The 13,286-nt window shown below is 39.3% G+C and overlaps 1 protein-coding gene across 14 annotated transcripts in view; it reads right to left on the reverse strand.

The window, feature by feature from the left end:
• Positions 1-13,286, reverse strand: part of sh3bgr (SH3 domain binding glutamate-rich protein) — a 45,053-nt gene that overhangs the window by 6,234 nt on the left and 25,533 nt on the right. For 4 of the 14 annotated variants that reach the window (XM_056241604.1, XM_056241610.1, XM_056241611.1 and 1 more), the window contains 5 exons: positions 11,860-11,880; positions 11,478-11,504; positions 10,597-10,620; positions 10,337-10,363; positions 6,890-6,913 (listed from right to left, as the gene is read on the reverse strand). In XM_056241604.1, the coding sequence (XP_056097579.1) occupies positions 6,890-6,913; positions 10,337-10,363; positions 10,597-10,620; positions 11,478-11,504; positions 11,860-11,880 (123 nt within the window). The remainder of the gene's footprint in view (positions 1-6,889; positions 6,914-10,336; positions 10,364-10,596; positions 10,621-11,477; positions 11,505-11,859; positions 11,881-13,286) is intronic. The other 10 variants (XM_056241607.1, XM_056241613.1, XM_056241617.1 and 7 more) reach the window with 5 other exon arrangements.

Raw genomic sequence — 13,286 nt, forward strand, 5'->3', positions numbered from 1 at the left:
GCAGCAGCTTTAAACTCTGCAACAGTAAGAAAATAATCAAGCAATTCAATGACACAAATGTAAAGGCAAAACTTTTTCAGATGCAAGTGTCTAGACCAGTAGTTCTCACCCTTTCTGACTCAAAGACAATATTTGAAGATCCCCACTCCCGGCAGTCCATGGCGTCACACACGGACCGCCAGTGATTATAAAAGAACACCTGAATTACACGTCATCAACTTTTTTGTCTTCAGGAGCCATTTGTTCGTAGCGCGTTGTAACAAAGATGAAACTATGTAGAAAAAAGCAGCAAATTCATAAATTTAGAAAGTGTGTGCCTCCCTGTCCTTGTTTTATGACACCTGAAGACACCCATGATCCCCATGATAAGACTTATTCATGTTTCTTTTTTAGTAATTTTTATCGATTGCAAAAAATTACATTTACATTTTGCTGACGCTTTTATCCAAAGCGACTTACAATTGCTATATATGTCAGAGGTCGCACGCCTCTGGAGCAACTAGGGGTTAAGTGTCTTGCTCAGGAACACATTGGTGTCTCACAGTGGATTCGAACCCAGGTCTCTCACACCAAAGGCATGTGTCTTATCCACTGCGCCATCACCACCACAATTAACTAGATTAATTACACATTTTATTCTGTGATTAATCACAGTGAATCACCATTTAAAAAACCTAATCTTTTTTATATATATTTTATAGTAATAATTTCACAGTTGAACGAGTTCCAAACGAACGTAAAACAACATAAAGACAGTATATTTTAAACATTTGTCTAAAAGGTAGGAAATATACAGAAATTGAATAAAGTTATCAAACAGTTTGCACTGCTTACATTTTTAATTATATATAAATTAATCCAGTTACAAAAGTTCTTTAGTCAAGAGCAGTGAGTGTTTTTCTCTGGTCCCTTTGTTCTTTGATAAACTTTACTGACGGAAAGCTTTATTGGCTGCTGTCCCTTTAAAACCAGCCGCTGCTGACAGAGAAGACTTTAACTAATTTAAGACTGATCAGTCTGCTCTTATGAGGATACTCGACAAAACGGACATTTTGGCATAATTGCGTGTGTTAGTGTTCGGTCAACTTCAAGCCAAAAGAGAACTCGATTCTGGCGCTTAATTTGTCTTGGCTTGAATGGTTTAAAAGCATTTGCATGAATAAGAGAGCATCATATAATGTAACGCCAGCCAAAGGATGACAGAAAAAACGGATGCTGCGTTAATTGCGTTAAATATTTGCCACTGAGTCTTCTCCTCCCATTTCTACCAGTGACGCTTATTCAACTTCCCACAGATATCGACAGCGCAACTGGGTTGTAGGTTGCCAGGTTGAACTTACAAATGCGTTGAAATTTGTATGATGTGTTGATTGCGCAAGTAGGATGGTTTCATACAAGATCTGTATGAAACTGGAGAACCTTGGAATAATACACTCACCTAAACAGTGTTGTTTTTGGCAGCCCTTTTAGTTTTAGTCTTAGTCTTTTAGACGAAAATGCTTTTAAGTTTTAGTCACATTTTAGTCACTTATAAACTTAATAGTTTTAGTCAAGTTTTAGTCGACGAAAACACAAAAAAATTTTAGTAAAAAAAAAAAGAAAAGAAAAGAAAAAAAAGTAGTCTTTAACAAATCAAATTCATTTAGGTTAAAAAGTATTGGAAATGGGCTTAGGTTTGACAGGTTGTAGCAAGTGTTGCAATTCATAAAACAACAGCTAACCTTAAAACCTTTGCATAATAAACTAGACTTTCTCATTGATGGAGATGCAGTGCTGCCATTGCCAAAGCTGTACTTCATTGTCACTTTGGGCAGAAACCTTTTATCCCCATATTGCAAGTTATAGTTTTTCCATGAATATAAAATGCTATCTTCACCAGTAATCACAGTAATAAAGGAATGGTTTAAAGTTTAAACAGCAAAAAAAAATTGAGCTATACAACATTACACACAGATAAAGTGGTAACAGTGGAATCACTGTTTTACTCCACAAAAGCCAGGAATAAAAACATTCTTACTTTGGCAATTGTGGCTTTATTTGAGAAATTGCTAAAGTGCAATGAACAACGTGCCCAAAATATATGCTATTGAGGAACAAATACTTATGATCTACAACTTGCACTTCAACTCATCGAGTGGTCAGGGATGTTCACTGATATGCTCACACAACAATCGCTGCAAAAGATGCTTTCCAACAGGTTTTATCGTAGTTTTTGTCCGACTCCATTGACTTGACTAACGATAAAACCTGTGTTGCTGTTGTGTTGAATCTGGTGCGCGCGCGGCGGCCGGGTGCTGCGCGTAACGTTACCCAAAACAAGGATAGGAAACGGCAGCATTGCTGATACTTTTTTTTTTTTAGCTCAATAGACAGATTGCACGCAAAACAGGCAGAAATGACATGCATTGTGAACGTCAGACTTATTATCATTTTCGTTCCGTCTCGTCTCGTCAACGAAAACTCGAAAACGTCTCGTCATGTTTTAGTCACCTTAGAGCCATTTTTAGCTAGTCATCGTCGCGTTATCGTTATAAAAAAAAGTGCGTCAACGAAATAATTTCGTTATCGTCATCATTGACGAAAACATCATTGCACCTAAAGGATTATTAGCAACACCATACTAATACTGTATTTGACCCCCTTTCGCCTTCAGAACTGCCTTAATTCTACGTGGCATTGATTCAACAAGGTGCTGAAAGCATTCTTTAGAAATGTTGGCCCATATTGATAGGATAGCATCTTGCAGTTGATGGAGATTTGTGGGATGCACATCCAGGGCACGAAGCTCCCGTTCCACCACATCCCAAAGATGCTCTATTGGGTTGAGATCTGGTGACTGTGGGGGCCATTTTAGTACAGTGAACTCATTGTCATGTTCAAGAAACCAATTTGAAATGATTCGAGCTTTGTGACATGGTGCATTACCCTGCTGGAAGTAGCCATCAGAGGGTACATGGTGGCCATAAAGGGATGGACATGGTCAGAAACAATGCTCAGGTAGGCTGTGGCATTTAAACAATGCCCAATTGGCACTAAGGGGCCTAAAGTGTGCCAAGAAAACACCCCCCACACCATTACACCACCACCACCAGCCTGCACAGTGGTAACAAGGCATGATGGATCCATGTTCTCATTCTGTTTACGCCAAATTCTGACTCTACCATCTGAATGTCTCAACAGAAATCGAGACTCATCAGACCAGCCAACATTTTTTCAGTCTTCAACTGTCCGATTTTGGTGAGCTCTTGCAAATTGTAGCCTCTTTTTCCAATTTGTAGTGGAGATGAGTGGTACCCGGTGGGGTCTTCTGCTGTTGTAGCCCATCCGCCTCAAGGTTGTGCGTGTTGTGGCTTCACAAATGCTTTGCTGCATACCTCGGTTGTAACGAGTGGTTATTTCAGTCAAAGTTGCTCTTCTATCAGTCGGCCCATTCTCCTCTGACCTCTAGCATCAACAAGGCATTTTCGCCCACAGGACTGCTGCATACTGGATGCTTTTCCCTTTTCACACCATTCTGTGTAAACCCTAGAAATGGTTGTGCGTGAAAATCCCACTAACTGAGCAGATTGTGAAATACTCAGAATTGCTTAAATCACCTTTCTTTCCCATTCTGACATTCAGTTTGGAGTTCAGGAGATTGTCTTGACCAGGACCACACCCCTAAATGGATTGAAGCAACTGTCATGTGATTGGTTGATTAGATAATCGCATTAATGAGAAATTGAACAGGTGTTCCTAATAATCCTTTAGGTGAGTGTATATTGATGTGATTATTCATATAACGACGTTTGGGCCATACAAATTACGTTAGTTTCACGGGAGAAATAACAAAACGGGAGGGGGGGGGGGGGGGATGCTTGTGAAATACGGGAGTGTTGACAGGTATGATCTGCACCCTGTGCTTTGGGTTTTGCTGCTGCCACCGGTGAAATGGAGACTCAGATCATGGGGCTTTACAGGTCGAGCTAGCTGAGGAATTTGAGAAGGGATTTTGTTTTTTCAATCCTTGTGCTAGCTGGGGCGATCTGCTGGATCAGGAAGCCGAATCTTTGGCTTCTCCCGTCAACCCCACAAACAAGGAACTGTTGGATGTAATGGCCCGCACCATGACCAGGTTGAACCTGACTTGGTCACGCAAGAGACAGTAGACTCAATGAGCGATTTCTGGTGAGTTTTGTTCGTCCCTCCTCCAAGAGAATGCTGTTTCTTCCGGATCTTCACAATGAAGTGGAGAGGTCATGGAAGAAGCTGAATTCAACACACATCATTCCTTTTCCACATTTAAATTACACAAATGTTGAGGGATTGAACGAGCATGGATACATGAAGATACCCCCTGTAGAAGAGACGCTGGCTAGCAGAGTGAGGCATCTTCGCTGAAGGCTGCAGTCTTGCCCTCTAAACCATTACAGACCACTTTGCAGTTCATTGGCAAAGCGTTGTTTCTCTCCTGCTGAGAGACCAGAGGCAGGGATTGTCTCCTGAAGACAGACTTGGCCCTCTGTGCCACCAAACAAACAGCCACTTTTGGAAAAAAACTTCCTTCTTGACGCTCCGGTTTCACCCTCTGAACCCTTAGGCACCTCTGTCGAGGCGGTGTTGGGAAAGTTCAGAGAGATGAAGGCGCAGTCGGCCTGTAAGTGGCATGTGTCGCAACAAAATATGGCCCATCATCTGATAGGTCTAGTGCAATGCTTGATGTGCTGAGGGTAACGGTTTACAAAGGATGGATGCGGTGAGGTGATGCAACCTCCTCTTGTGGAAAGAAAGACATTACCATTTCTCATCAGTTTTCCTCCAGCGTATTGCTGTGAGGTTATGATGCGAGTGGGCCCTTTGATGAAATGTGGAATTCCACATTATACGGAACTTGCATCATCATTCATGGCCCCTCTCGTGAGATCATCACACCCCCTCTTTAGCTTGTGGTGGTTATAGCAACCGTGCCGAATTTACACAGGGATTATGTAGGTTTTTTTTTTTTTTTTTTTTACGAAATCCAAAACTGCTCTCTCTGTCATGCTAAGTGCAGTGTTTGATTATGTTATGCATGTTGGCGCGTACATACATTTGATGAGTTGTTAGAGTGTGATCGTATGTCCGAGGGTTGATGCAGGGTCAAACTAAATTATGTTGGCAGTCGGCAAGCTTCCATCTACATCATTTATCTCCCTGCCCAACTATTGTTGGATCTTGAAGTAGGGATTTATGCTCCCCTTTGAATGGGTCCTTCTAAAGGTCTCTTGTATGATCTGTGTTCAAGAATGCTGAGGTATATTGCCTGTGGGGCATCCCTCCTTATTAATCGGTCGCATACTTTGGTGTAGCACTGGGGTAAAGCGACAGCTATAGCGTGTCTTTAGAGAGTGCCTTAACTCAAGTCAGGGTATGAGTTTTTTAAAGTAGAGTTATGGGCAGGCTGTACAGCGTCCCATTCTTTTATCCGCTTCTCTCCCAATTAAATTGAAGTCTTTAAGTAGGGCCTAAGCTCTGCTGTGACTTCTTTGTGTAATAAAGCCTGGTTAATGAGAGTTATCGTGCAAATTGCAATATATCCTTTCTTTTGTTTACCTCCCTTTTCTGATATAGTGGTAGGGGCATATACTGCCCCTTGGATGGATGGCAATACATAAGGTTGTAGCTTGGGCAGTATGCAGATAGACTACATCTTAGAAAAACAAGTAGTTGTCCACTCCTGGTCGGTTTTAGCAACTTGCTGCTTTTGTAGGCTGCTCCCTAAGAGCCTTCTCCTGCAATATTGCTGAGGTGCAATACCTGGACTGGCCTGGAGTTCCTTTGTAAATATTTTATGGAGCTTGGGAGTTTTACCCTAGCGCCTGTGGATATTGGCTTTAAGGAGTAGCGCAACTATATAGCATTTTGCAAGTCACATAGGGTTGACGCACTCTTGACTCCAGAGTCGCACTCTCGACTCTGGCTGAGTTCCAGAGTCGTTTAGTGCTATGCCCACTTTGTTTGTGAATATACACAGCTTAGTGAGGCAGGCATTCCTTCAGCATGATAAAGTGTGTATTGGTTACCCATAGCATCATCAATGCATTACATGTAACACGAGTTACGTAATCAGATTACTTTTTTCAAGTAACAAGTAAAGTAATGCATTACTTGGAGTGAGGTGCAGCTAAACCGCTTATGGCCCTAGCGAACGGTCCACTCGTGTACTGCTCACGTGAAAAAACATTTGCTCAAATACCGCTCCGACATCATATAACTTTGTACCATACATCTTTCTGTTTATAATGAATTTCTTAAAAAACTCAATTACAGTAGGCCTATAGATAACAGTAATGATATTTGTGGCTTTAAAGCAATATTGTATAAAGTGGTATAAATAAACGTGACGAGACTTGGCGTTTGCAGAGCTCGTGCAAACAATCCACGTCAACATCTACATGATCAGATGCTTTCTTTTCTGCTGTTTTCTCACCGCTGTCATTTTTGTTGATATTCATCTAAACGCCGCTCTCGGCTCTCTTTCTTTTTACCACTAAGCAAAGAACAAAAAAGACAACTTCGCTGTGAGTATATCACAAAATGAATCTTTGCTAACTGAATAATGAATGTTACACCAATGAATAGCCTATTATACCCATGCGGATGACGTTCCCCATAGCGTCAACACCAAGACGCAGCGCCTTGTTCCCCTTCTTAGGGAATCTGAGATGATTTACATGGTTTTTTTATTTTTACTCACTTGTGATGCCTTTTGAAATGTGCTGAGGACCCCTAGTGGGCCCTGGACCCCTGGTTGAGAACCACTGATCTAGTCAATCTGAAAGATTTCAAACAAAACTGGTGACATGCACCGGTGCCCCTGGCCTTCCCCGACCACAACATGCTTAAAACAAGCTAAAATGTTCTAGAGTACCTCTGAGGCATGTTCCTCTTCCTCCTGCAATAAAGGAATTTGGTATTAAAACAGAAGAATGCATCAAGGTATTTGAGTGAAAGAATCAACTACTGAGGGAGCTGAAGGTTATGCTACACCCAGAGAGTTCTCTGTGCTAATATCAGAGGATGAGCAGTGGAAGTGAGTTTGAGTGGATATATATGTGTGTGTTTCAACAATAAAGAAAGAATATAGAAGTGACGGCCAGTGGGAAAAAAAACTCTCCTGTAACATAAGTGAGGGATGGAATGACTGGAAAAGAAAAGAGAAGAAAAGACAACTGAGAGAGATGAGGAGAGCTTGATGCAGCAGGTCTGGAGAAAAGGGAGAGCAAGTGAGGATCATGGAGAGGAGTTTACTGCAACTGAATGTGGAAAATAAAATTGGTGTGTGTACACTCTTATGTCACAAAAATTAAAATATCACCAGTGTCGTGGCCGTGTGGTAAGTGCACATGTTTTAGCACACTGAGTAGTGCTTATGTGGAGGATGTGGGTTTCAATTTGACCCTCAATACTGATCATGGTATATAATTTTCTTGCATCGTTTACAACATGATAATAATAGTATTCAAATGTGCAGTCTGGGGTATTTGTCTTAGTAGCATTTATTTTTTTAGAAGCTGTTAATTTATTGATAATGTATGTTTCAATGTCTAAACAAATGTAGTAAAAAAAATAAAAAAACATGCATATTATATACCTTTAACAAAAAATAACAGAGAAGTAAAATGTTTAGTGACCTTCTAATGTAATTTGTTGTATTGTTGTAATATATATATACACTCACCTAAAGGATTATTAGGAACACCTGTTCAATTTCTCATTAATGCAATTATCTAATCAACCAATCACATGGCAGTTGCTTCAATGCATTTAGGGGTGTGGTCCTGGTCAAGACAATCTCCTGAACTCCAAACTGAATGTCAGAATGGGAAAGAAAGGTGATTTAAGCAATTTTGAGCGTGGCATGGTTGTTGGTGCCAGACGGGCTGGTCTGAGTATTTCACAATCTGCTCAGTTACTGGGATTTTCACGCACAACCATTTCTAGGGTTTACAAATAATGGTGTGAAAAGGGAAAAACATCCAGTATGCGGCAGTCCTGTGGGCGAAAATGCCTTGTTGATGCTAGAGGTCAGAGGAGAATGGGCCGACTGATTCAAGCTGATAGAAGAGCAACTTTGACTGAAATAACCACTCGTTACAACCGAGGTATGCAGCAAAGCATTTGTGAAGCCACAACACGCACAACCTTGAGGCGGATGGGCTACAACAGCAGAAGACCCCACCGGGTACCACTCATCTCCACTACAAATAGGAAAAAGAGGCTACACTTTGCAAGAGCTTACCAAAATTGGACAGTTGAAGACTGGAAAAATGTTGCCTGGTCTGATGAGTCTCGATTTCTGTTGAGACATTCAGATGGTAGAGTCAGAATTTGGCGTAAACAGAATGAGAACATGGATCCATCATGCCTTGGTACCACTGTGCAGGCTGGTGGTGGTGGTGTAATGGTGTGGGGGATGTTTTCTTGGCACACTTTAGGCCCCTTAGTGCCAATTGGGCATCGTTTAAATGCCACGGCCTACCTGAGCATTGTTTCTGACCATGTCCATCCCTTTATGGCCACCATGTACCCATCCTCTGATGGCTACTTCCAGCAGGATAATGCACCATGTCACGAAGCTCGAATCATTTCAAATTGGTTTCTTGAACATGACAATGAGTTCACTGTACTAAAATGGCCCCCACAGTCACCAGATCTCAACCCAATAGAGCATCTTTGGGATGTGGTGGAACGGGAGCTTCGTGCCCTGATGTGCATCCCACAAATCTCCATCAACTGCAAGATGCTATCCTATCAATATGGGCCAACATTTCTAAAGAATGCTTTCAGCACCTTGTTGAATCAATGCCACGTAGAATTAAGGCAGTTCTGAAGGCGAAAGGGGGTCAAACACAGTATTAGTATGGTTTTCCTAACAATCCTTTAGGTGAGTGTATATATATATATATTTTTCAACTGTAACTTTTGAGGTAGTGTTTCAATTTGGGTCTGTATTTCTCTTTATGTAAATAAAAATAAAAAAAATTACAGAAAAATGAAAAACCTAAAATGTTGTCAAACTCAGGTTATGACTTGATGAATAATTACAATAAATCCTAACTTATGGAAACCAAGGCTGTATTTATTTGATCAAAAAATACAATGAACACAGTTATAAAGAATTAATTAAAAGGAAGCAATATCTTTATTTAAAAAATAGTTTAAAGGGGTGGTTCAGGATTTTGGACATCGGGCCTCATTTCCAAGTTAGCCTGGGTGTTATTTATCAGTGGAGACAGTTTAAAAAAAATTTCAGCCAGTCATTCCAGTTGCATAGTTCGCCGGTGCTAGGCTAGCACGAGTCAACGGTAACTGCTAGCCTGCCATTAAAAACAGTTTTACCCACTCCACAGTACACCAAAAGCAAATAAATTACGCCAGACTATCGATGTAAATGTCTGTTAAGAGAATAATGTTAAAAATCAAACTACTCTTGCATCTCAATGATCGCAATACATTTACAGGAACTAGTTTCTCAGCAGCGGCGGAATTTTACTTTGCTCCGGTTAGTAGCGCTGCGCCGAAAAGTAAACAGAACCGAAGCGCACTACAGTCGGGACTACCTGCACTAGCTCTCTCTACCTCTCTCTCTTTCTCTCACTGCCTCTCTCGGTTGCCTAGGTAACTTAATATCACTCCGCCGCTGCTGTAGACTGCTAATACAGGGAACAAAGTACAACTATTGCAATGCGATGAAAGGGTAGTTTGATTTCTAACATTATTCTCTCAACAGTCATTTACATTGATAGTCTGGCGTTATAATTTATTTGCTTTTGGTGTCCTATGGAGTGGGTAAAACTGTTTTAATGGCAGGCTAGTAGTTACCATTGACTCGCGCTAGCCTAGCACCGGCGAACTATGCAACTGGAACGACTGGATGAAAATTTTTGAAAACTGTCTCCACTGATAAATAACTAAACACTAAGGCTAACTTGGAAATGAGGCCCGATGTCCAAAATCCTGAACCACCCCTTTAACCATTTATACAGAATAAGAATAAGAATTAATTCTTACATTTCATTATTAATACATTAAATTGTCATTCTAAGGTCAATGCGTTGTGATGCACTGATGCCTTTTAGACACTAACTTCCAAACTAAATAAGCTAAATGTATGTCATGTGGTATATAATATTCATTGAGGGACTTCAGTGAATCACTTATGTATCTGGTATGGAAGTATTGTATGTTAAATTTGGTCCAAGTGCTAGAGAACAGATATCAAGTGCAGTTAGAAGAAAGAAAAGAGAGGAAAGAAAAAGAGAAAGAGAAGGAAAATAGAGACAAAAAGTGGGGGAAAAAACATGTATCAATCTACCTCAAGCTCTCGCAGTTCTTCTTCCTCCTAGAGGGGAGAACAGACTGAATCAGATGAGAGGAATGTGAGAGCTTAAGCTGACGAGACGCATGCAGAAACAGATGGAGAGAGGAGGAAGAGACTGACAGGAGGCAGCTAGAACAGGGAAGTGAAACAGGAGGTTAAAAGGAAGAATGAAGGAGGAAAATCACTTGCGAAATGAGGGGGGAAAAACGCAAGTTACAAGTACAGAGATATACCGCCCATCAAACCCAAGTTACCTCAGACACCAAATCATCTTCTGCCTGAAAAGAAACAGGAGGGAGAGAGAAGAAGGGATGTGTGCAATATGCTTTAGACAGTCAGTGAACAACAGATCTGCCATCTGATTTCTTTCAATACTTATATTGATTAAAAAAAAGTCTTTTTTACCAAATATTTGTGTTCACTGTGTATTTAATGCTTATTAAAGCAGGAATTTTTTAATCTAATATTTAATTTTATTTCAGAAATTACGATAAACGAGAAAAAAGTGTGCATTGTTATTTCAATGACATATTTGTACTTGATCCAACCCATAAAAAATGACTTGATTTGTTGTAATTTGTCAGGTTGATATAGTCAGATTAAGAGACCTCTAAGCATTAAATTGTTCAATGAAATATGTATTTTAAATTCAAACCATATTTGACGCTTCAGATGCTTTATTCCTCATGTGGTGAAAAGTGCATATAATTTAGTATAAGTTATGATGGTTAGGATAATGTAGTTGTTATGGGCGAAACCATATGGAAAATATCATTTTTAATTCAGTTAATCTTAATTTATTTCTTAATTCGGTTAACAAAATCGTATTATATATGGAATAATTTTTCATTTTTGGGAAGAAATGTGTTATATTGGTGGAGAACTTAAAGAAAATGCATCCATGACACCTGTAAGAAAAAGGGGGAAGAAAAAATGACAGGCAAAACCCCGAGCAAACGAGTCGCCTTCCAAGTGAGTAAATGACTGAGGAGCAGATGAGAGTCACACAAAAACACATGGATGCAAAAATGAACTAAAAATAATAATGGAAATGTTGTCAGCGAGTTAGGAAGAAATGAATGGGAGAGAATAGAGTTGCAGATCTAGAATCTGTTGGTTCTAGAATAAGAATCACCTCTGAGACCAGATGGTTGTCCTCTACCTGGAACAGCGAATAGCGAACGTTAGCTTTCTTAAATTATCTTTTTGACAAGCGTTTTTATATTTTCTGTATTTTTGTGAATAAATAAACGAGCAGGTATTAATCAACCTGTTCACCTGTTTTTTATGAGAAATAATGGGGGGGAAACAGGGTTCCCACACTTTCCCAAATCGTTCATAATTTATTAATCATTTAATAATTTAAGAAAAATCATATTATACATGCACAAATGTCTGTAATAAGACAGATGTTTCACACTCTACACAAACTCTCACAATGAGAAATATCTAGTCATTGAAATATTTGAGGAAACATGCTAGAGTCAAATTTAAACCAGAATAGATGTCAGTCTTACCTTGTCCTCTTCTCCTTCTTCCTGTGGGTCATAGAAGAAGAAAATAGATTCATTCAGAATAGGAATAAATAATTATTAAACAATAAAGTTTAAACATTGTTTGGTTTTTGTACCATTACAATTACTTTTAATAGTAATTCTTAAAATTTAAAAGAATCTATCTATCTATCTATCTATCTATCTATCTATCTATCTATCTATCTATCTATCTATCTATCTATCTATCTGTCTGTCTGTCTGTCTGTCTGTCTGTCTATCTATATATGTCTGTCTGTCTATTTATCTGTCTGTCTGTCTATCTATCTATCTATCTATCTATCTATCTATCTATCTATCTATCTATCTATCTATCTATCTATCTATCTATCTATCTGTCTGTCTATCTGTCTATCTATCTATCTATCTATCTATCTGTCTGTCTGTCTGTCTGTCTGTCTGTCTATCTATCTATCTGTCTGTCTGTCTGTCTGTCTGTCTGTCTGTCTGTCTATCTATCTATCTATCTATCTATCTATCTGTCTGTCTGTCTGTCTGTCTGTCTGTCTATCTATCTATCTATCTGTCTGTCTGTCTGTCTGTCTGTCTGTCTGTCTGTCTGTCTGTCTATCTATCTATCTATCTATCTATCTGTCTGTCTATCTGTCTATCTATCTATCTGTCTATCTATCTATCTATCTATCTGTCTATCTATCTGTCTATCTATCTTTCTATCTATCTATCTGTCTGTCTATCTGTCTATCTATCTATCTATCTATCTATCTATCTGTCTGTCTGTCTGTCTGTCTGTCTGTCTATCTATCTATCTGTCTGTCTGTCTGTCTGTCTGTCTGTCTGTCTGTCTGTCTATCTATATATGTCTGTCTGTCTATTTATCTGTCTGTCTGTCTGTCTGTCTATCTATCTATCTATCTATCTATCTATCTATCTATCTATCTATCTATCTATCTATCTATCTATCTATCTATCTATCTATCTATCTATCTGTCTGTCTGTCTATCTGTCTATCTATCTATCTATCTATCTATCTGTCTGTCTGTCTGTCTGTCTGTCTGTCTATCTATCTATCTGTCTGTCTGTCTGTCTGTCTGTCTGCCTATCTATCTATCTATCTATCTATCTATCTATCTATCTGTCTGTCTATCTATCTATAGGTCTGTCTGTCTGTCTATTTATCTGTCTGTCTGTCTGTCTATTTATCTGTCTGTCTGTCTGTCTGTCTATCTATCTATCTATCTATCTATCTATCTATAGGTCTGTCTGTCTGTCTGTCTGTCTGTCTATCTATCTATCTGTCTGTCTGCCTATCTATCTATCTATCTATCTATCTATCTATCTATCTATCTATCTGTCTGTCTGCCTATCTATCTATCTATCTATCTATCTATCCATCTATATGTCTGTCTGTCTGTCTATTTATCTGTCTGTCT

Source organism: Rhinichthys klamathensis, unplaced genomic scaffold, assembly GCF_029890125.1.
Source record: "Rhinichthys klamathensis goyatoka isolate OS25496 unplaced genomic scaffold, OSU_Roscu_1.1 h1tg000657l_1, whole genome shotgun sequence".
Lineage (NCBI taxonomy): Eukaryota > Metazoa > Chordata > Actinopteri > Cypriniformes > Leuciscidae > Rhinichthys > Rhinichthys klamathensis.